Below are 23594 nucleotides of genomic sequence, written 5' to 3' on the forward strand. Positions count from 1 at the left end.
CACCTTCACTCTAGCGGGGAAGCTGCACGTCCCGGCACTCACTGCCTCTCTCCTCATATTAACTCAACCACTCCTCCAATTAACACCACTCCTCCAATTAACACCCCACCCCATTAATTAACTCAACTCACTCACTCATCCCCTCATTCACCCATCCCCTCATATTGACCGCTCAACCCCATTTTATCCGTTTCCCTCAAATTAACTCACCCCTCCACCCCCTCCAGAGAGTGGTGAATCTGTGGAATTCTCTGCCACAGAAGGTAGTTGAGGCCAGTTCATTGGCTATATTTAAGAGGGAGTTAGATGTGGCCCGTGTGGCTAATGGGATCAGGGGGTATGGAGAGAAGGCAGGTACAGGATACTGAGTTGGATGATCAGCCATGATCATATTGAATGGCGGTGCAGGCTCGAAGGGCCGAATGGCCTACTCCTGCACCTATTTTCTATGTTTCTATGCTCCTATCCCATGCCACACGTGCAGTGGGGCAGCTGCCGGGGATTGAATGCAAGGTGTTTTATGTTTGACAACTATGTACATGGGCCGTGCATGTGAATATGCTGCCCGGATCCCGGGGCACGGTGTGGTAAACACGCTGCCGATACAATCTGTGGGCGTGGGGACACTAACTAACTGTGTCTGACTGCGCCGAGTGGCAGCCCGGGGCGGGTGGATGAGGGGTGGCGGCTACCGTGGGTCACGGGGAGAACGTAGACACTCCGTACAGACAGCACCTGTGGTCGGGATCGAACCCGGGTCCCTGGCGCTGTGAGGCAGCAACTCTACCGTGCATTCTCCCCAACACTTCAACCAGTCTCTCTCTTCCCCCCCACCCTTCCTCCCCCCGGCCTCCTGCCTCTTCACTCCCCCTCCCTTCACGGAGCGGACCCCAGGGTCTGTGAACCCCGCCCTGGCCCGCCCCAGCAGCCGGAGGGTGGGGGGGGGGTGAGGAGATGGGGGGAGGGGAGGGGTTGGGTTGGGTGATAGTTGGGGGGAGGGGAGAGGTTGGGGGGATAGTTGGGAGGAGGTGAGGTGTTGGGGGGGGGGATAGTTGGGGGGAGGGGTTGGGGGTGGTTGGGAGGGGTTGGGGAGGAGGGGAGGGGTTGGGGGATTTTTGGGGGAGGGGGGTAGTTGGTGGGGGGAGGGGTTGGGGGATAGTGGAGGGGAGGGGTTGAGTGGAGGGGGGAGGGGGATAGTAGAGGGGGGAGGGGTTGAGGTGAGGGGGAGGGGGATAGTAGAGGGGGGAGGGGGATAGTAGAGGGGGGAGGGGGATAGTAGAGGGGGGAGGGGTTGAGGTGAGGGGGAGGAGTTGCGGCACAGACAGATTAGAGAAGTAGCCGAGGTTGGCATCTTGTTCGGGCAGCAGCGACAGCGAGCATAGATTAATGAGCGGGCGGCGGGCAGGGGAGACAGCGCCTCCATACTTCACCCCAGGCTGTTTCGAGGACTCGGCAAAGATGAATCGCAGAGACAGCAAGAGGTGAGTGCGGGATTCAGCAAGTTCCGGCTCCCCTCCTCTCTCTCTCTCTGTCTGCACCGGCTACTCGCTGTCCATGTACATCTAACTCTGCGTCGACCCACTGTTGTGTGAGTGAGATGGTGAGAGTGTGTGAGCCAGTCTGTCTGTCTGACTGTGTGTGTGTGAGAGGGAGATGGTGAGTGTGTGTGTGAGTGTCTGTGTGTGGGAGATGGTGAGTGTTTGTATCTTACAAATGGTACAACTTTTGCAGTCAACATTCAGAAGGCAGGATGGTAAACCACACGTACAAAATAGAGGTTTGGAGAGGTTTCATAGGAAGGAACTGCAGATGCTGGTTTACACCGAAGATACACAAAATGCTGGAGTAACTCAGCGGGACAGGCAGCATCTCTGGAGAGAAGGAATGGGTGATATTTCGGGTCGAGACCCTTCTTCAGACTCGAAACATTCTCCAGAGATGCTGCCTGTCCCGCTGAGTTACTCCAGCATTTTGTGTCTATCTTCAGTGTTTGAGAGTTTGTCAGCCACTTTGACATAACATCTTCTCACGGTGGTGCAGCGGTAGAGTTGCTGCCTCAGCACCAGAGACCCGGGTTCGATCCCGACCACGGGTGCTGTCTGTACGGAGTTTGTACGTTCTCCCCGTGACCTGCGTGGGTTTTCCCCGAGATCTTCTGTTTCCTCCCACACTCCAAAGACGTACAGGTTTGTAGGCTAATTGGCTTGGTATAAATGTAAATTGTCCCTAGTGTGTGTCGGATAGTGTTAGTGTGCGGGGATCGCTGGTCGGTGTGGACTCGGTGGGCCGAAGGGCCTGTTTCCGCGCTGTATCTCTAAACTCTGCTGTAACACCGTGCTACATAGTGACAACTCATCAGAACACAACTCCTCCCCACAGCACCCACTTCCTCCTCTAACACCCGAAGCTCTCTCTGACTCTCTCTCTGACAGGCTAGAGAGATTAGCTTTAATGGGATACTTGCAGTCTTGGATGGAGCTGTTCACAAACCAAGCTGTTATGCATCCCGATCAAATGCTTTCTCCAGGGAATGGTGACTCTCTCTCTCTCTCTCTCCCCACGGTGTATATAATAGGGAGTGATTTTACCAACACTGGCTGTGCAGGTGACAGGGACCTGTGGCTGCAGGCTGTGTTTGCACCAGCTGTATGTTCCCAATGCTGACCGTGTGTGTGTGTGTTTGTGTGTGACACTAAGTATCACAGCAACGTGTCTGTAAGGAGCCTGGTTCTACACCCAATATAACATGAGAGGCTATCTAAAGGATAGATTCAGATTCAGATTCAAACTTTATTGTCATTGTGCAGTGTACAAGTACAGAGACAACGAAATACAGTTCGCATCTCACCCAGAAGTGTGAACACAGAATAATGGAACAGTAAAATGTGTGTGTGTATATATATATATATATATATATAGTAGCAGGGGGGAGATCAGTCACTGGGGGAAGGAGTGTCCGGGGGGAGGGGTGACTGGCAATCACCGAGGTACATTGTTGAGTAGTGTAACAGCCGCAGGGAAGAAGCTGTTCCTGGACCTGCTGGTCCGGCAACGGAGAGACCTGTAGCGCCTCCCGGATGGTAGGAGGGTAAACAGTCTGTGGTTGGGGTGAGAGCAGTCCTTGACGATGCTGAGTGCCCTTCGCAGACAACGCTTGCTCTGGACAGACTCAATGGAGGGGAGCGAGGAACCAGTGATGCGTTGGGCAATTTTCACCACCCTCTGCAGTGCTTTCCAGTCGGAGACAGAGCAGTTGCCATACCATACTGTGATACAGTTGGTAAGGATGCTCTCGATGGTGCAGCGGTAGAAGTTCACCAGAATCTGAGGAGACAGATGGACCTTCTTCAGTCTCCTCAGGAAGAAGAGACGCTGGTGAGCCTTCTTGACCAGTGTTGAGGTATTGTGGGTCCAAGAGAGAGAATAGAATAGTAGAATAGAATAGTTTCTTTATTGTCATTGTAACATGAACCATGTACAACGAAATTGTAAAATGTCAGCCAGTCAGTGCACCATTCAAACATTTCTAAAAGCTAACGATACATACAAGGTAAAATATTTAAAAAGATAAACAACTAAAATAAATATCATAAAAATAGCACGCATAAACACCCAGCCCTACATCCATCCTCATCGGAGATGTTGACCCCCAGGAACCTGAGGCTGGAAACACGTTCCACCTCCGTCCCGTTAATGTGGATGGGGGTGTGCGTGCCACCCCTACACCTTCTGTAGTCCACAATGAGCTCCTTGGTCTTCTTGGAGTTAAGGGCCAGGTTGTTGTCAGCGCACCATGCTGCTAGGAGCTGGGCCTCCTCCCTATAGGCGACTCACTAGGTTCATCTCTGGGAAGGATGATGTCCCATGAAGAGTGGCTGGAGAGTTTTTATAAGAAACATAGAAAGTAGGTGCAGGAGTAGGCCATTCGGCCCTTTGAGCCAGAGACCACCCAAGAAAGATGTTATCAACCTGGAATGGGCACAAGGAAGATTTTCGAGATGTTGCCAGGACTCGAGGGTCTGAGCTATAGGGAGAGGTTGAGCAGGCTGGGACTATTCCTTGGAGCGCAGGAGGATGAGGGGTGATATTATAGAGGTGTATGAAATAATGAGAGGATAGCTAGTTTTGCATAAATAGCTATATTTAAGAGGGAGTTAGATGTGGCCCTTGTGGCTAAAGGGATCAGGGGGTAGGGAGAGGTACAGGATACTGAGTTGGATGTTCAGCCAGGATCAAATTGAATGATGGTGCAGGCTCGAAGGGCCGAATGGCCTACTCCTGCACCTATTTTCTATGTTTCTATGAATAAATCGGGTAGATGCACAATTCTTTGCCCAGAGTAGGGGAATCGAGGACCAGAAGGCACAGGTTTAAGGTGAAGGGGAAAAGATTTAATAGGAATCTGAGGGGGAACCTTTTCACACAAATGGTGGTAGCTGTGTGGATCGAGCTGTCAGAGGAGGGTTGGGGCAGGGACTATCCCAACGTTGAAGAAACATTTAGACAGGTACTAAACTATCAGCCTGTGTTAACTGACTGTGTCAGGGTGATTTTGTGCTAGCCTGCTAGTGTTTAAGGCCATCACAGTTTAAATAGGAGGGCATGGATAGGCCATGTTTAGAGGTACATGGGTCAAACGCAGGCAGGTGAGAATAGTGTAGCTGGGACATGTTGGCCGGTGTGGGCAAGTTGGGACTGTTTCAATGCTGTATGACTCAATGACTATATCACTCTATGACGCAGTGCTGGAGTAACTCAGCAGATCAGGCAGCATCTCTGGAGAACATGGGCAGGTGACGTTTGCGGTCGAGACCCTTCTTCATGCTTGAAGTCCAGAAGATTGAGCAGTGACCTTATCCAAACAGATAAGCTCTTGAGGATATGATAGAGGTCTTTAAAATGATGAGAGGGATAGACAGAGTTGACGTGGATAAGCTTTTCACACTGAGAGTAGGGAAGATTCAAACAAGGGGACATGACTTGAGAATTAAGGGACTGAAGTTTAGGGGTAACATGAGGGGGAACTTCTTTACTCAGAGAGTGGTGGCTGTGTGGAATGAGCTTCCAGCGAAGGTGGTGGAGGCAGGTTCGTTTTTATCATTTAAAAATAAATTGGATAGTTATATGGACGGGAAAGGAATGGAGGGTTATGGTCTGAGTGCAGGTATATGGGACTAGGGGAGAATACGTGTTCGGCACGGACTAGAAGGGTCGTGATGGCCTGTTTCCGTGCTGTAATTGTTATATGGTTATATGATAGTTGGCAGTGTAGATGTTGCGATGTTCTCATGACTGGGAGAGTTACCGCCAAGAGAACTTGTTGCATAATAAGGGGCCAGTCGTTAAAACTGTGTTACGTGGTAATTTCTTGTCTCGGAGGGTGGAGAATCTCTGAAACACTCTGTCCGTATGGCTGGTGGTGGCCAGCGGTAGAGTTGCTGCCTCAGTCCCGACTATGGGTGCGGTCTGTATTGAGTTTGTACCTTCTCCCCGTGACCTGCGTGGATTTTCTCCAAGATCTTTGGTTTCCTCCCACACTTCAAAGACGTGCAGGTTTGTAGGTTAATTGGCTCAGTGTAAATGTAAAATGTCCTCTGTGTGTGTAGGATAGTGTAAAGGGCCTGTCCCACTTGGCGAGTTTTTTTGGCGACTGTCGGTGTCATTGACTGACATATCACGTCACCGAAAAAGTCGCGGCGTGATGCGCCGTGATGACAATAAACAATAGACAATAGGTGCAGGAGTAGGCCATTCGGCCCTTCGAGCCAACACCGCCATTCAATGTGACCATGGCTGATCATCCACAATCAGTACCCCGTTCCTGCCTTCTCCCCATAATCCCTGACTCTGCTATTTTTAAGATTCCTATCTAGCTCTCTCTTGAAAGCATCCAGAGAACCGGCCTCCACCGCCCTCTGAGGCAGAAAATTCCACAGACTCACCACTCTCTGTGAGAAAAGGTGTTTCCTCGTCTCAGTTCTAAATGGCTCACTCCTTATTCTTAAACTGTGGCCCCTGGTTCTGGACTCCCCCAACATCGGGAACGTGTTTCCTGCCTCTAGCGTGTCCAAGCCCTTAACAATCTTATATGTTTCAATGAGATCCCCTCTAAACTCCAGAGTGTACAAGCCCAGCTGCTCCATTCTCTCAGCATATGACAGTCCCACCATCCCGGGAATTAACCTTGTAAATCTACGCTGCACTCCCGCAATAGCAAGAATGTCCTTCCTCAAATTAGGGGACCAAAACTGCACACAACGTATGAAACGTACAATGTATTGTCGCAACATTTCCTTTGTCACCGCTAGATTTTGAAATGTTCAAAATCTTTTGGCGACCCCGATACGTCACTCGCCGAAAAAACTGGCCAAGTGGGACAGGCCCTTAAATGTGCGGAGATGTTGCCTGTCCTGCTCAGTTACTCTAGCATTATGTGTCTGTCTTCATAGGTCCTGACATGCTTTGCTCTCCCAGTTCAGTTCAGTTTAGTTTATTGTCACATGTACTGAGGTACAGTGAAAAACATTTCTTGCATTATAGCCAGTCAGCAGGAAGACAATACATGATTACAATCGATCCAACACAATGCACAGATACATGATAACGAAATAACGTTTAGTGCAAGGTAAAGTCAGCAGAGTCCGATCAAGGATAGTCCACTGGCATCCTTTCAGCCTGAAACATGGCCTGGCCAATCTCTCCACAGATGCTGCCTGGCCTGCGGAGTTTTTACTTCTAGTTTAGAGATACAGCGTGGAAACAGGGCCTTCGGTCAATGGAGTCCGCGCCGACCAGTGATCACCCCGTACACTGGCTCTATTCTACACACTGGGGACAATTTACAGGGCCCAGTTAACCTGGAAAGCTGTGCGTCTTTGGAATGTGGGAGGAAACTGGAGCACCCGGAGAAAACCCAATTGGTCACGGGGAGAACGTGCAAACTCCGCACAGACAACACCCGTTGTCGGGATGGAACCCGGGTCTCTGGCGCTGTGAGGCAGCAACTCTGCCGCTGCACCACTGTGCCACACACTTCCTTCTTCCAGCACTCGGGATTCCAGCATCTGCGGTCCCTTGCGTTGGCCTTTAGTCTTGGCACGGTGCCAATTTTGGGTCTACAATGTCACTGGTATTTACCAAGGGCGGTGCGATGCATGTGGGAGTAACCATCGATGTTTGAGGGCAGGTAAGATGATTCGAATGGACAAAGTGGGATTACCAAGAATTAGCACCGGTGTCAAAGCGAGTGAGCCTGGGGCAGGCTCTCACTTTCACTTCAATGCTGTGACACAGCAAGGAAAGGGTTAAAGTGCCTCTCCATCACACACTGTGTAGCTCCTGAACCGACCGTTTCATAAGGTCTTGAGTGATAGGAGCGGAATTAGGCCATTCGACCCGTCAAGTCTACTCTGCCATTCAATCATGGCTGATCCCGACTGCGGATGCTGTCTGTACGGAGTTTGTACGTTCTCCCCGTGACCTGTGTGGGTTTTCTTTGAGAACTTCAGTTTCCTCCCACACTAGGAAGTTGTGCAGGTTTGTAGGTTAACTGGCTTGGTATAAATGTAAATTGTCCCCAGTGTGTGTAGGATAGTGTTAGTGTGCGGGGATCGCTGGTCGGTGTGGACTCGGTGGGCCGAGGGGCCTGTTTCTGCACTGTGTCTCTACGCCAAATGTTCCCAACCTGGGGTAAATTTCACCTACCCCGGGGGTAAATTTGTAGATTCTGGATTTGTACATATTTTTTCTCATTGACTGACTGTGTTTGGTTCTGGTATCTGTACGGTATCTGTTCATCATTAGTTCATAAATAAGTGAAGGAACGTTGTTATGTGCTATTAAAGTTGCGGGGGGGCGGGGGGGAAACGAGACGAAACGGGTTAGGAACCCCTGCTCTAGGCTATAGTTTAATTAAAAAATGTATAAGGTGTGATTAGTAGGTTTTCAGATGATACTAAAATAGGTAGTATTTAGTGTTATCTGAAGAAGGGTCTCGACCCGAAACGTCACCCATTCCTTCTCTCCAGAGATGCTGCCTGTCCCGCTGAGTTACTCCAGCATTTTGTGTCTGTCTTGGCTAATATTATAGATAGTGAAGATGGTTATCATAAAATGATACGTGGCTCTTGGTCAGCTGGGCAAGTGGTGCTGCAGAATGGAGTTTAACTAAGAGGTGTTGCATTTTGTCAAAGTCAAAGCCAGGACAGGACTTTCACAGTGAACGTTAGGCCCCTGTGGTGTCTTGTAGAGCACAGGTTCAGATTTATTATCGGCACGTACCAAGGTACAGTGAAAAGCGTTGCTTTGCATGTTATCCAAAACCGATTAGATGTACTGTACTGAGATATCATCAGTTCAAACCAGGCGACAACAGCTAGAGCAAAGGGGAAGATACAGGGTGCAGAATATAGTTCTCGGCATTGTTGTGCATCAGTTCCAGAGACAAAGTCCAATGTCTTAAAGGACGAGTCGCCGCCCCCCTGGCTACTCCCTCTTCTCCCCTTTCCCATCAGGCAAAAGATACAGACGTGTGAAAACTCACACCTCCAGATGTCAGTCTGAAGAACGGTTTCGGCCAGAAACGTTGCCTATTTCCTTCACTCCATAGATGCTGCCTCACCCGCTGAGTTTCTCCAGCATTTTTGTCTACCTCCAGATTCAGGGACAGTTTCTTCCCAGCTGTTATCAGGCAATTGAACCATCCTACCACAACCAGAGAGCAGTCCTGACCTCCCATCTACCTCATTGGTGACCCTTGGACTATCCTTGATCGGACTTTGCTGGCTTTACCTTGTACTAAACGTTATTTCCTTATCATGTATCTGTACACTGTGGACGGCTCGATTGTAATCATGTATTGTCTTTCCACTGACTGGTTAGCACGCAACAAAGGCTTTTCACTGTACCTCGGTACAAGTGACCAAAGCATGGATGGGAATCTTGGTGGGCATGGATGAGATGGGCCGAAGGGCCTGTTTACGTGCTACATGGCTCTCTGACTGGTTTTCTCACATCACTGCCAAATTTCCCAGGCACAATGCTCGGCCCGTGAAGAACCTTTGGTGGTGCAGCGGTAGAGTTGCTGGCTTACAGCGCCAGAGACCCGTGTTCGATCCCGGCTACGGGTGCTGTCTGTGCGGAGTTTGTACATTCTCCACTTGACCCGCGTTGGTTTACTCCAAGATCTGCAATTTCCTCCCACTCTCAAAAGATGTACAGGTTTGTCGATTAATTGACTTGGTTTAAATGTAAATTGTCCCCAGTGTGTGTAGGATAGTGCAGGAAGGAAGTGCATATGCTGGTTTAAACTGAAGATAGACATAAAATGCTGGAGTAACTCAGCAGGACGGGCAGCATCTCTGGAGAGAAGGAATGGGTGACAATCCTTCATCGGACTCAAGTGATTCAGGATAGTGTTAGTGTGTGGGATCGCTGGTCAGCATGGACTCGGTGGGCCGAAGGGCCTGTTTCTGTGCTGTATTTCTAAACTAAACCTTCATGTGGTGGCTCTGGGAGGGACTGGGAGGTGGGGGGGAGGGGGGGGGGCCTGTTCCCCACAGATAGGCCAAGAATCCACAGCCATGGATCAGATAAGGTCCCACTTTCTGTTTATCTTGCTGCTGAGCTCTTGGCAGCCGGGTTCCACCCAGTGTTGTGCTTCTTCTTCAATGCCAGGGAAAAAGTAGGGCACAGTTTTAATGCTGCCTTCCTGCGCGCTGTCTGGAGTTATTTAACTTGGGCGCTGTCCGTTATTTGGCAGGATGGCAGGGTGGTGACACAGAGGGAGGTGGGCATTCCCCAGAGAAGCCACAGTGCCAGCAATTTCCCATCCTCTGCCCCTACTCAGTATCATTTCGCGTGGGCACCTTAAGGGCCTGTCCCACTTTCACGACCTAATTCACGACCTTTTTTACTCGTGAACATTTTTCATCATGTTGTAAAAACGTCCCGACCTACTTGATGCCACGAGTACCTACGACCAGCATCACGGCCTGCTACGACCATGCTGCGAGTATGAGTCAAGTGCAAACTCGGCAGAGGTCGTGAATTAGGTATGAAAGTGGGACAGGCCCGTTACACACCAGCGATATGAATATTGATTTCTCTAACTTCAAGTAACCCTCTCTCTCTCTCTCCGTCCCCTCCCCCACCCAAGTCGCAGTGTATCAGTTTCAAAGTCGGCTTGTTGAGTCTCATTGTCTGTAACCCATTTTCACCTAGAACACGGCTAACAATGGCCTGTCTACTTTATCATCATTACATTTGTTTTGCGTATCTTTCATTTGTTCCAACTTAATAAAGAACTGCAGATGCTGGAATAATCGAAGGTAGACAAAAATGCTGGAGAAACTCAGCGGGTGAGGCAGCATCAATGGAGCGAAGGAATAGGTGACGTTTCGGGACGAGAAACGTGAATAGTTGACGTCACCTATTCCTTCACTCCATAGATGCTGCCTCACCCGCTGAGTTACTCCAGCATTTTGTGTCTGCCTTTTATTTCAACTTAGTTTAGTTTAGAGATCCAGCACGGAAACAGGCCCTTCAGCCCACCATGGCCACGCCGACCATCGATCACCCGTTCTAGGTTATCCCACATAAGATTAAGGTGAGAGGGGAAAGATTTAATAGGAACTTGAAGGACAAGTTTTTACACAAAGGATAATGGGTGCATGGAACTGGCTGCCAGAGGAGGTAGTTGAGGCAGGGACTATCACAAAGTTTAAGAGACATTTGGACAGGTACATGGATAGGACAGATTTGGAGGCAGAGGGGCCAAACGGCGGCAGGTGGGACTAGTGTAGCTGGGACATATTGATCGGTAGAGAGAAGTTGGGCCGAAGGGCCTGTTTCCACACTGTATCACTCACTTTATGTGCGAGGAACCCCGAAGCACCCGGACCAAACCCACGTGGTTATAGGGAGAACGTGCAAACTCCACACAGACAGCACCCGAGGTGAGGATCAAACTCTGGTCTCTGGCGCTGAGAAGCAGCAGCTCTACCCGCTGCGCGACTGTGCCGCCAAAAGGTTTCAGGGCAGAAAATAAGTGAGGAAATGGTAAGGGTGGGGGGGGGGGTCTGGTGTGAGGGACACTGGCCCAAGACATGGGGGTGGTCCAGAATGGAACGGTGCTCTGGACTTGGTTAGGGTCATTTGCCCTGGGTGGGATGGTGGGGTGGGGGGTTAGGGTCAATAGACAATAGGTGCAGGAGTAGGCCATTCATCCCTTCGAGCCAGCACCGCCATTCAATGTGATCATGGCTGATCATCCACAATCAGTATCCCGTTCCTGCCTTCTCCCCATATCCCCTGATTCCGCTATTTTTAAGAGCCCTATCTAGCTCTCTCTTGAAAGTATCCAGAGAACCTGCCTCCACCGCCCTCACCACTCTCTGTGAGAAAAAGTGTTTCCTCGTCTCCGTTCTAAATGGCTTACTCATTCTTAAACTGTGGCCCCTGGTTCTGGAGTCCCCCAACATCGGGAACATGTTTCCTGCCTCTAGTGTGTCCAAGCCCTTAACAATCTTACATGTCTCAATGAGATACCCTCTCATCCTTCTAAACTCCAGAGTGTACAAGCCCAGCTGCTCCATTCTCTCAGCATATGACAGTCCCGCCATCCCGGGAATCAACCTTGTGAACCTTCACTGCACTCCCTCAATAGCAAGAATGTCCTTCCTCAAATTAGGGGACCAAAACTGTACACAATAGTCCAGGTGTGGTCTGTCTGGCGTGGGTAGCTGGGGGGTGGGATGCTGCTCTTGCCTGGGTTAGCATTGTTTGCCCATGGTGGAATGGGCTTGGTGTGGGTTCTTTGTCCCAGGGTGGGTCAATCATTGTGATCATGGCTGATCATCTCCAATCAATAACCCGTGCCTGCCTTCTCCCCATATCCCTTGACTCCAGTAGCCCCTAGAGCTATATCTAACTCTCTCTTAAATCCATCCAATGACTTGGCCTCCACTGCCCTCTGTGGCAGGGAATTCCATAAATTCACAACTCTGGGTGAAAAAGTTTTTTCTCACCTCAGTCTTAAATAACCTCCCCTTTATTCTAAGACTGTGGCCCCTGGTTCTGGACTCGCCCAACACTGGGAACATCTTTCCTACATCTAGCTTGTCCAGTCCTTTTATAATTTTATATGTTTCTATAAGATAACCCCTCATCCTTCTAAACTCCAGTGAATACAAGCCTAGTCTTTTCAATCTTTCTTCATATGACAGTCCCGCCATCCCAGGGATCAATCTCGTGAACCTACGCTGCACTGCCTCAATCACAAGGATGTCCTTCCTCAAATTAGGAGACCAAAACTGTACACAATATTCCAGAGCCCTATACAACTGCAGAAGGACCTCTTTACTCCTATACTGAAATCCTCTTGTTATGAGTTGGGTGTGTTGTGTGCGTACAGTGGAGCAGGCACTAATAATGTGAGCTGACACCAGCCAGTTCTCGCCCTTTGCTTGTGAAAATGCTGGTATTTTGAGCGGCTGAGACTCTAGTTCCTTCCTGCTTATCTCGCTGTGATCGCTGCCGCCACAGTTTCATTATTGATTGCACCAGCGCGCCCCAGTTACCGAGGCAATGTGCGGTCTCTCGTTTCATGTCAGCTCAGGACCTCTGGCTGCGGCCTCCGCCATTGGATATCAGTCGCGTTGGTGTGTGTGTGTGTGTGTGTGTGCACGCAGGAAGGAACTGCAGATGCTGGTTTAAACCGACTATAGACACAAAAAGCTGGAGTAACTCAGCGGGACAGGCAGCATCTCTGGAGAGAAGGAATGGGTGACGTCTCGGGTCGAGTCCCTTTTCAGATTAGTGAGGGATTAGTGAGGTGTCTACCCGAAAGGTCACCCATTCCTTCTCTCCAGAGATGTCTTTTATCTACCAATGTCACTTTTATCTTTTTTTACCTTAACTTAATCCTTGTAGTATTATTGCTGAGGTGACCCATTGTCTTGTCAAACACATTTCATTGTACTGTTGACCCTGTGTCAATAGACAATACACAATCGGTGCAGGAGTAGGCCATTTGGCCCTTCGAGCTAGCACCGCCATTCAATGTGATCATGGCTAATCATCCCCAATCAGTACCCCATTCCTGCCTTCTCCCCATATCGCCTGATTCCGCCATCTTTAAGAGCCCTATCTAGCTCTCTTGGAAGTATCCAGAGAACTGTGAGACTGGTTAAAGGATGAGAGAGCAGGAAGCATACAAGGGGGCAGGGGAGGGGGACGTCAGTAGAAGTTCCTTAAAGTTAAGGGCCTGTCCCACTTAGCCGTCATTTGCACCTCATTTACGCGTTATATGTAAATGAGGTCGACGCGCGGGTGGAGCATGGGTTGCGCATGGTGTGTCGTGGAATCGTATGCGGTGGCATGCGGTATCGCGCGGGGCTCCAGTATTTAGTACAGGAACGAATCCTCGTGCGCCACCTGCGTGATGTATCACGTACGCATGCTGACGCATTGGGTACGCACGCTGACATCCCGACGTCTCGTGTATCGCATGGTTACGTCACCGTGCGTCAACGTCCTTGCGTCCTTGCATCAACATCCTGCGCTGGATATCCTAATGACATCACGCGCACCAGACGGCTGTGCTGACACGTGATTTGCGCACTAAGTTGTGCATCACGACGCGTCGACCTATTTTACATATGATGCGTAAATGAGGCGCAAATGACGGCCAAGTGGGACAAGCCCTTTAGGGAATTCAACGTTATACACTGCTGGGTTGTTAGCTGCCCAAGATAAATATGAGGTGGCGTTCCGATGAGAAATGTGAGGGGTATGGGTGGATGCGGCCGGATGGAGAAGGAGAAACGTTAGCTCCCAGTGGCACATGGAACTACAGATCCTGGTTTACAAAACAAGATGAGTGGGCGGCACGGTGGCGCAGCGGTAGAGTTGCTGCCTTAAAGCGCTTGCAGCACCAGTGACCGGGGTTCGATCCTGACTACAGGTGCTGTCTGTACAGAGCTTGTACCTTCTCGCCTTGATCTGTCTGTGTGGGATTTCTCCGAGATCATCGGTTTCCTCCCACACTCCTGAGTTCTGAGGTAACAGAGTTGCCTGGGGTTATGGGGAGAAGGCAGGAGAATGGGGTTGAGAGGGAAAGATAGATCAGCCATGATTGAATGGTGGAGTAGACTTGATGGGCCGAATGGCCTAATTCTACTCCAATTGTTATGACCTTGTGACTTGTGCAGCTGCATCATGTTGTGACACCTTGCATACTCAATGTCCGTTGTGACTTAAACCTAGAGCCTTGTTCAACCCCAGCCTCCACACAGTGAAGTCCAAAATACTGTTTGCCTCCCTGAGCACCAGCAGTATTTGCATGTCTCCTCTCAGTTCAGTTTATTGTCACGTGTAGCACAGTGAAGTGACGAGCTATTGTTGCGGGCTAACCAGTCAGCAGAAAGACAATACATGATTACAATCGATCCATTTACAGTTTATAGAAACATGAGAAGGGAATAACGTTTAGTGCAAGGTAAAGCCACCAAAGTTCAATCAAAGATAGTCCGAGGGTCACCAATGAGGTAGATAGTAGTTCAGGACTGCTCTCTGGTTGTGGTAGGATGATTCAGTTGCCTGATAACAGCTGGGAAGAAACTGACCCCAAATCTGTTTTCACACTTCTGTACCTTTTGCCAGCTATTAATCATCCGTTCACACCGGTTCATGAGTCATAGGCACATTCAAGAATCTATCTCTGTCTTAAAAATATCCACTCTTAGCCTCCACAGCCTTCTGTGGCAAAGAATTCCACAAATTCACCACCCTCTGACTAAAGAATTTCCTCCTCATCTCCTTCCAAAAGGAACGTCCTTTAATTCTGAAGTGTGGAACCACAGAGAGTGTTCTAGAACAGAGAGATCTGGGAGTGCAGGAGCATGGTTCCTGAAAGTGGGGTCAGGTGGACAGGGTGGCGAAGGTGGCATTTGGCACGCTTGCCTTCATTCGGAAGGGTATTAAGTACAAAGGTTGGCACATCATGATGCATGGGTACAAGTCGTTGGTGAGACCCCCCTTTCAGTATTGTGTGCAGTTCTGACCACCCAGAGTTTTAGACTTTTGCTTTAGATTGGAGGCACGGTGGCGCAGCGGTAGAGTTGCTGCCTCACAGCGCCAGAGACCAGGGTTCGATCCCGACTACAGGTGCTGTCTGTACGGGCTTTGTACGTTCTCCCTGTGACCGCGTGGGTTTTCTCCGGGATCCCCGTTTTCCTCCCATATTCCAAAGACGTACAGATTTGTAAGTTAATTGGCTTGGTATAAGTGTCAATTTGGCACAGACTCGATGGGTTGAAGGGCCTGTTTCCGTGCTGTACCTCTAAACGAAACATACAGGGCAGAAACAGGCATTTTGGCCCACACAGTCCATAGCGACCACTGTTTTTCTCCCCTCCCCATCTAATACTATCCCACGCACACTATCCTACCCACAAAGGACAATTTACCAACTTCCTGAAGCCAAGTAACCCACAAATTGGTACGTCTTTAGAGCGTGGGAGGAAACCGGAGCACCCGGAGAGAACCCACGCAGGTCATGGGGAGAACATGCAAACTCCGTACAGACAGCACCCGTAGTCAGGATTGAACTCTGGTCTCTGGCGCTGTGAGGCAGCAACTCTACCGCTGCACCACCCCAGCTGCAGGAAGGGTGTCTATGTTGGAAAGGGTGCAGAAGAGATTCACCAGGACTTGCGGGCTTGAGTTATAGGGAGAAGTTGGATAATAGTGATACGCCATGGAAGCAGGCCCTCCGGCCCAACCTGCCCACACTGACCAACAGGTCCCATCACTGAAGAAGGTTTTTCGGCCCGAAACGTTGCCTATTTCCTTCGCTCCATAGTTGCTGCTGCACCCGCTGAGTTTCTCCAGCACTTTTGTCTACTCTAGGTCCCATTTACACTAGTCCCACCTGCCTGATTTGGCCCATATCCCTCTAAACCTGTCCTATCCATGTACCTGTCTAAATGTTTCCTAATCGTTATCTTTAAGAGCCCTATCTAGCTCTCTCTTGGAAGTATCCAGAGAACCGGCCTCCACCGCCCTCTGAGGCAGAGAATTCCACAGACTCACAACTCTCTGTGAAAAAGTGTTTCCTCGTCTCCGTTCTAAACGGCTTATTCCTTATTCTTAAACTGTGGCCCCTGGTTCTGGACTCCTCCAACATCGGGAACATGTTTCCTGCCTCTAGCGTGTCCAAGCCCTTAACAATCTTATATGTTTCAATAAGATGCCCTCTCATCCTTCTAAACTCCAGAGTGTACAAGCCCAGCCGCTCCATTCTCTCAGCATATGACAGTCCCGCCATCCCGGGAATTAACCTTGTAAACCTACGCTGCACTCCCTCAATAGCAAGAATGTCCTTCCTCAAATTAGGGGACCAAAACAGCACACAATACTCCAGGTGTGGTCTCACTAGGGCTCTGTACAACTGCAGAAGGACCGCTTTGCTCCTATACTGGGCTCCTCTTGCTATAAAGGCCAACATGCCAATCGCTTTCTTCACTGCCTTCTGTACCTGCATGCTTACTTTCATAGACTGATGAACAAGGACCCCTAGATCCCGTTGTACTTCCCCTTTTCCCAACTTGACGCCATTTAGATAGTAATCTGCCTTCCTGTTTTTGCCACCAAAGTGGATAACCTCATATTTATCTGCATTAAACTTCATCTGCCATGCATCTGCCCAACCTGTCCAAGTCACCCTGCATTCTCATAGCATCCTCCTCACAGTTCACACTGCCACCCAGCTTTGTGTCATCTGCAAATTTGCTAATGTTACTCTGAATCCAAATACAATAGTGGCATCTTTATCTACAATATGCTCGCCCCCCCACCCCGGCGGCGACCAGAGTTGACGGAAGACCTCCAGAGTCCCCGTGGACACTGTGTTCCCCCTCCAGGGACACGCGGGCATGGACATAGGCCCGGAAGAGGGGCAGGCAGCCGACTCTCGTGTGACCATAGACCGCCCGCTGCCTGGACCCATGGATGGTCCATCTCTCTCTCTCTCTCATGTAGTAGGAATTGTACAGGGGCATAAGTTGCTGCTTTGTGCATGACCCTGCATCTCCCATCACCTGTCCAGGTGTAGCTCAACCATGGACCTACCTGGCATAAAGACATACACAGTGGACACATCACCAGATGTCCATTGAAACAGTATCAAGATCAGAAGAACTTGAGCGGCACGGTGGCACAGCGGTAGAGTTGCTGCCTCACAGCGCCAGAGACCCGGGTTCGATTCCGACTACGGGTGCTGTCTGTACGGAGTTTGTACGTTCTCCCCGTGACCTGCGTGGGTTTTCTCCAAGATTTCGGTTTCCTCCCACACTCCAAAGACGTGCAGGTTTGTAGGTTAGTTGGCTTGGTATTAGTGTAAATTGCCCCTAGGGTGTGCAGGGTAGTGTTAACGGCCTGTCCCACTTTCACAACCTAATTCATGACCTCTGCCGAGTTTGCCCTTGACTCCTACTCGCAGCATGGTCGTCACAAGGTCGTAGGAAGGTCATAGGTAGGTTGTGATAGGGGTTGGACAGGCTAGAGGCAGGAAGATTGTTCCCGATGTTGGGGAAGTCCAGAACAAGGGGTCACAGTTTAAGGATAAGGGGGAAATCTTTTAGGACCGAGATGAGGAAAACATTTTTCACACAGAGAGTGGTGAATCTCTGGAATTCTCTGCCACAAAAGGTAGTTGAGGCCAGTTCATTGGCTATATTTAAGAGTTAGATGTGGCCCTTGTGGCTAAAGGGATCAGGGGGTATGGAGAGAAGGCAGGTACAGGATACTGAGTTGGATGATCAGCCATGATCATATTGAATGGCGGTGCAGGCTTGAAGGGTCGAATGGCCTACTCCTGCACCTATTTTCTATGTCTATGTTTCTATATGATGCTGGTCGTAGGTACTCGTGGCATCAAGTAGGTCGGGGCGTTTTTCTAGCCTGATGGAAAAATGTCTGCGAGTAAAAATGTCGTGAATTAGGTCGTGAAAGAGGGACGGGCCCTTTAATGTGCGGGGATTGCTGGTCGGCACGGTCTCGGTGGGCCGAAGGGCCTGTTTCCACGCTGTATCTCTAAACTTTCAGCCTCACTGAGAATTTGATTAAAATGGTTGCAAAGTGGCTTTGCTGAGAAAACTGAGTGTAAACAGATTTTGTGAAGAGATTGTGGGTTAGATTTTAGAAAAAAAAACACTTCACGGCCTTTACTCACTGACTTCCACGAGCAAAACCAATTTAGTATCTGGCTTACCGTCTGATTGTAGGTTCCAAGAAACGTAATCTTTTGGGCAGCTACTGTGCAGAATCTAGTCAAATGCTTTTCTAAAGGACATGTCGACACCATCTATTACCCCCACACCCTCCACAATCTTATTCATGACCTTCTCAAAATATTCAACAAATGTTGTGAGGCAGGACCTCTCTCACACACTAAGATAGACACAAAAAGCTGGAGTAACTCAGCAGGACAGGCAGCATCTCTGGAGAGAAGGAATGGGCGACTTTTCGGGTCGAGACCCTTCTTCAGAAGCCTCAGAGGTTAAAGAAGGGTTGCGAGTCGAGACCCAAAACGTCACCCGTTCCTTCTCTCCAGAGATGCTGCCCGTCCTGCTGAGTTACTCCTGCTTTTTGTGTCTATCTTCGGTGTAAACCAGCATCTGCAGTTCCCTCTTACACATACACTCTCACACTAAACTGTGCCGACTATCCCTAATGAGTCCATTGTTGCGGCCTGCATCACACTGCCACTTGGTGGTGGAGGCAAAAACCATAGTGTAGTTTGAGAAGATGTTGGATGGGCACATGGATTTACAGGTACTGGAGGGATGTGGATCGCTTGCAGGCCGGTGAGATCAGATCAGCTTGGCATCATGTCTGGCACAAACAATGTGGGCCGAAGGGCCTGTTCCTGTGCTGTACTGTTCTATGTCCTATGAAAGAGTTGGGCTGAAGGGCCTGTTTCCACTGCTCTATGACTCTTATCATCCAGTGAACCACTAAACTCTATCTGGATGCCCTTTAAAAGACCCCGTGTTTTACCTACAAATGGTGGCGCTGCGGTAGAGTTGCTGCCTCACAGCCCCAGAGACCCTGACTACAGATGCTGTCTGTACGGAGTTTGTACGTTCTCCCCGTGACCTGTGGGGTTTCTCTGGCTTCCTCCCACACTCCAAACACGTGCAGTTTTGTAGGGTAATTGGCTTGGTATAAATGTAAATTGTCCCTAGTGTGTGTAGGGTAGTGTTAGTCGGTCGGTATGGACATAGTGGGCCGAAGGGCCTGTTTCCATGTTATATCTCTAAACTAAACTAACCTGGCCCTACCAGTTGTTCTTTAACTTGCATGACAGGGCCTCCATGTTCCCCTCAGACCCACCAATTGCTGCAACCCATTGCTCTGCCCCCACTCTCACCCTGCCACCTCCCACCCCCCACACTCCCACCTTTCCACATTCCCACCCCCAAGCCCCCCACCCCCAAACCACACCAGCTTAAAACTGTCTGTGAAGGAGAATTCATTCCAGGAGGAATGGGATTGATGGAATTGTCGTGCAGGGTCTTGATGGGCCAAACGACCTCCGCCCTCTGTCTCAGTCAGTTCGAGGGAAGTTTCTTCCAAGATGGCGCCCACCCCAGGCTGGCTAATGGCGAGCTGGCAGATTCCTTCTTACAATCGCTTCACACTCTTAACTCTCAGCTCCTACAGAAACATTACTTGTACCCTGTAAATGGCTCGATTGGAATCATGCATTGTCCTTCCGCTGACTGGATAGCACACAACAACAGCTTTTCACTGTACCTCGGTACACCTGACAAACTAAAATGTAACTAAAATTAAGAGATTGGACAGGATAGATGCAGGAAAAAATGTTCCCGATGTTGGGGGAGTCCAGAACCAGGGGTCACAGTTTAAGAATAAGGGGTCGGCCATTTAGGACTGAGATGAGGAAAAACCTTTTCATCCAGAAAGTTGTGACTCTGCGGAATTCTCTGCCACAGAAGGCAGTGGAGGCCAATTCACTGGATGTATTCAAGAGATTTAGCTCTTCGGGCTAACGGAATTAAGGGATATGGGGAGAAAGCAAGAACAGGGTACTGATTCTGGATGATCAGCCATGATCATATTGAATGGTAGTGCTGCCTCGAAGGGCCGAAAGGCCTACTCCTGCACCTGTTTTCTGTTGCTATGTTTCAATGTTTAACTGTAGCTCCACTGGCTCACAAAGAGCTGGAGTAACTCAGCATCTTTCAGCATGTCCAGCATCTTACCAGAGATGCTGCCTGACCCGCTGAGTTACTCCAGCTTTTTGTGTCTATCTTTGATTTAAACCACCATCTGCAGGTCTTTCCTGCACATCTACACTGGCCCGTTGTGCAGCAGGTAGTGCTGCTGCCTCACAGCGCTAGAGACTCTGGTTCAATCCTGACTTGTGGTGCAGTCCGTGTGGAGTTTGCACCTTCTCCCCGTGACTGCGTGGGTCTTCTCCGGGTGCTCCGGTTTTTATTAGGTGGGTGACAATAGACAATAGGTGCAGGAGTAGGCCATTTGGCCCTTCGAGCCAGCACCGCCATTCAATGTGATCATGGCTGATCATCCCCAATCAGTACCCCGTACCTGCCTTCTCCCCATATCCTCTGACTCCGCTATTTTTAAGAGCCCTATCTAGCTCTCTCTTGAAAGCATCCAGAGAACCGGCCTCCACCGCCATCTGAGGCAGAGAATTCCACAGACTCACCACTCTCTGTGAGAAAAAGTGTTTCCTCATCTCCGTTCTAAACGGCTTACTCCTTATTCTTAAACTGTGGCCTCTGGTTCTGGTCTCCCCCAACATCGGGAACATGTTTCCTGCCTCTAGCGTGTCCCTGGGGCCAGTTGATGAGAATGTCGGGAGCAGGAAATGGGACGAGTGCCGGATCGGTATGTATGGGTGCTTGAAGGACATTCTTGCCATAGAGGGAGTACAGAGAAGGTTCACCAGGCTGATTCCTTGGATGGCAGGACTTTCATATGAAGAAAGACTGGATAGACTCGGCTTGTACTCGCTAGAATTTAGAATATTGAGGGGGGGGGGATCTTATAGAAACGTACAAAATTCTTAAGGGGTTGGACAGGCTGATGCAGGAAGATTGTTCCCGATGTTATGCAAGTCCAGAACAAGGGGTCACAGTTTAAGGATAAAGGGGAAATCCTTTAGGACCGAGATGAGAAAAACATTTTTCACACAGAGAGTGGTGAATCTCTGGAACTCTCTGCCACAGAAGGTAGTTGAGGCCAGTTCATTGGCTATATTTAAGAGAGAGTTAGATGTGGCCCTTGTGGCTAAAGGGATCAGGGGGTATGGAGAGAAGGCAGGTACAGGATATGTAGTTGGATGATCAGCCATGATCATATTGAATGGCGGTGCAGGCTCGAACGGCCGAATGGCCTACTCCTGCACCTATTGTCTATGTTTCTATGTTTCTAACATGCACTCAATGGGCTGAAGGGCCTGTTATTTGTGGTTTGGACACTTTTTCACACACTTATTTTTTAGCACGCGAAGCAGTAACATGTTTGCATTAAAATTTGCTTCTGAAATTTGGTCTTATCCATATTGCGTGTCTAATATTACCAATGCAAATTTCTGACTTCTCCTCACCTCAATGTAAGGTCAAATATCACTGCTTCATAAATAAGATTATCGGTTGAAAAATACAGCAGGGAAACAGGCCCTTCGCCCACCAAGTTCACACTTGTTCTATGTTAACCCACTTACACATCTACACTCTAGAGTTACTCCAGCACTTTGTGTCTATCTTTGGTATAAACCAGCATCTGCCGTTCGTTATTACACCCTGTTCGCACTAGTTCTATGTTATTCCACTTTCTCACCCACTCCCTACACACTAGGGACAATTTACAGAGGGACAATTAACCTACAAACCCGCACATATTAGTTCTATGTTAGACAAAAATGCTGGAGAAACTCAGCGGGTGAGGCAGCATCTATGGAGCGAAGGAAATAGGCAACATTTTGGGTTGAGACCCTTCTTCAGACCCTAGCCCGAAACGTCGCCTATTTCCTTCGCTCCATAGATGCTGCTGCACTCGCTGAGTTTCTCCAGCATTTTTGTCTACCTTCGATTTTCCAGCATCTGCAGTTCCTTCTTAAACATTAGTTCCCATGTTATCCCAGTTTTGCATCCACACTAGGGTCAATATAAAGAAGCCTTTAGACTTTAGAGATAGTGCGGAAACAGGCCCTTCGGCCCACTGAGTCACTGCAGACCAGCGATCACCTGTACACTAACACTATCCCACACACTGGGGACTGTGTGCAGAAGCTGATTAACCTTCAAACCCGTACGTCTTTGGAGTGGGGGAGGGAAACCGGGCACCCGGAGAAAACCCACGTGGTCCCACCTTTCAAAATCTGACCAAAATTTTAATACTTATAAAATTTGAAGAAAAAAAACTTGAAATTTTTAAAAATATTTTTAATAGACATAAATGAGAAAAAATGTAGACGTCTTTCATCGGTTTCGATGTTAATTTGCTCGGAACCAAAAGTATCAGTGTAGACGAGACAATATAGAAACTATACTGTTTGCTAAAAGAGCATCGCCAGAAACATCGAAACATAGAAAATAGGTGCAGCAGGAGGCCATTCGGCCCTTCGAGCCAGCACCGCCATTCAATATGATCACGGCCGGTCATCCAAAATCAGTACCCCGTTCCTGCTTTCTCCCCGTATCCCTTGATTCCGTTAGCCCTGAGAGCTAAATCAAACTCTCTTGAAAACATCCATTGAATTGGCCTTCACTGCCTTCTTGTGTACCACCTTTCTGTCCTGGGCCTCCTCCATTGCCACAGTGAGTCCCACCACAAATTGGAGGAGCAGCACCTCATATTTGGGCAGTTTACACCCCAGCGGTATGAACATTGACTTCTCCAATTTCAGGTAGTCCTTGCTTTCTCCCCCCTTCCCCTCCTCTTCCCAGCTCTCCCACAGCCCACTCTCTCTGCCTCTTCCTTTCTTTTTCCTGCCCCCCCCCCACCCCCACATCAGTCTGAAGAAGGGTCTCAACCTGAAACGTTGCCTATCCCTTCGCTCCATAGATGCTGCCTCACTCGTTGAGTTTCTCCAGCAATTTTGTCTACCTTCGATTTTTCCAGCATCTGCAGTTCCTTCTCAAACACAAAAAGCTGGAGTAACTCAGCGGGACCGGCAGCATCTCTGGAGAGAAGGAATGGGTGATGTTTCGGGTCAGTCTGACGAAGGGTCTCGATCCGAAACGTCACCCATTCCTTCTCTCCAGAGATGCTGCCTGTCCCGCTGAGTTACTCCACCATTTTGTGTCTATCCGGTTTAAACCAACATCTGTAGTTCCTTCCTACACTTTGGATATGGAGGGATATAGATCACAAGTAGGCGGTGGAGAACGTATCTTGGCATTGTGTACAGCATGGATATTGTGGGCCAAAGGGCCTGTTCCTGTGCTGTGCTATGGATAGGTGGAAATGGATGTTGGGGAAATGGATATCGATCAGGACACAGAGGCAGGGACTATCGCAATGTTTAAGAAACAGTTAGA

General features: G+C 49.3%; 1 protein-coding gene across 1 annotated transcript in view; it reads left to right on the forward strand.

Moving 5' to 3' along the window:
* The first annotated feature begins 1367 nt into the window (after positions 1 to 1367).
* Positions 1368 to 23594, forward strand: part of LOC116967789 (RAS guanyl-releasing protein 1-like) — a 124307-nt gene continuing 102080 nt past the window's right edge. The window contains exon 1 of the mRNA XM_033014398.1: positions 1368 to 1481. Coding sequence (XP_032870289.1) covers positions 1387 to 1481 — 95 coding nt within the window. The 5' untranslated portion in view covers positions 1368 to 1386. The remainder of the gene's footprint in view (positions 1482 to 23594) is intronic.

This window comes from Amblyraja radiata, chromosome 41 (genome assembly GCF_010909765.2).
Source record: "Amblyraja radiata isolate CabotCenter1 chromosome 41, sAmbRad1.1.pri, whole genome shotgun sequence".
NCBI lineage: Eukaryota > Metazoa > Chordata > Chondrichthyes > Rajiformes > Rajidae > Amblyraja > Amblyraja radiata.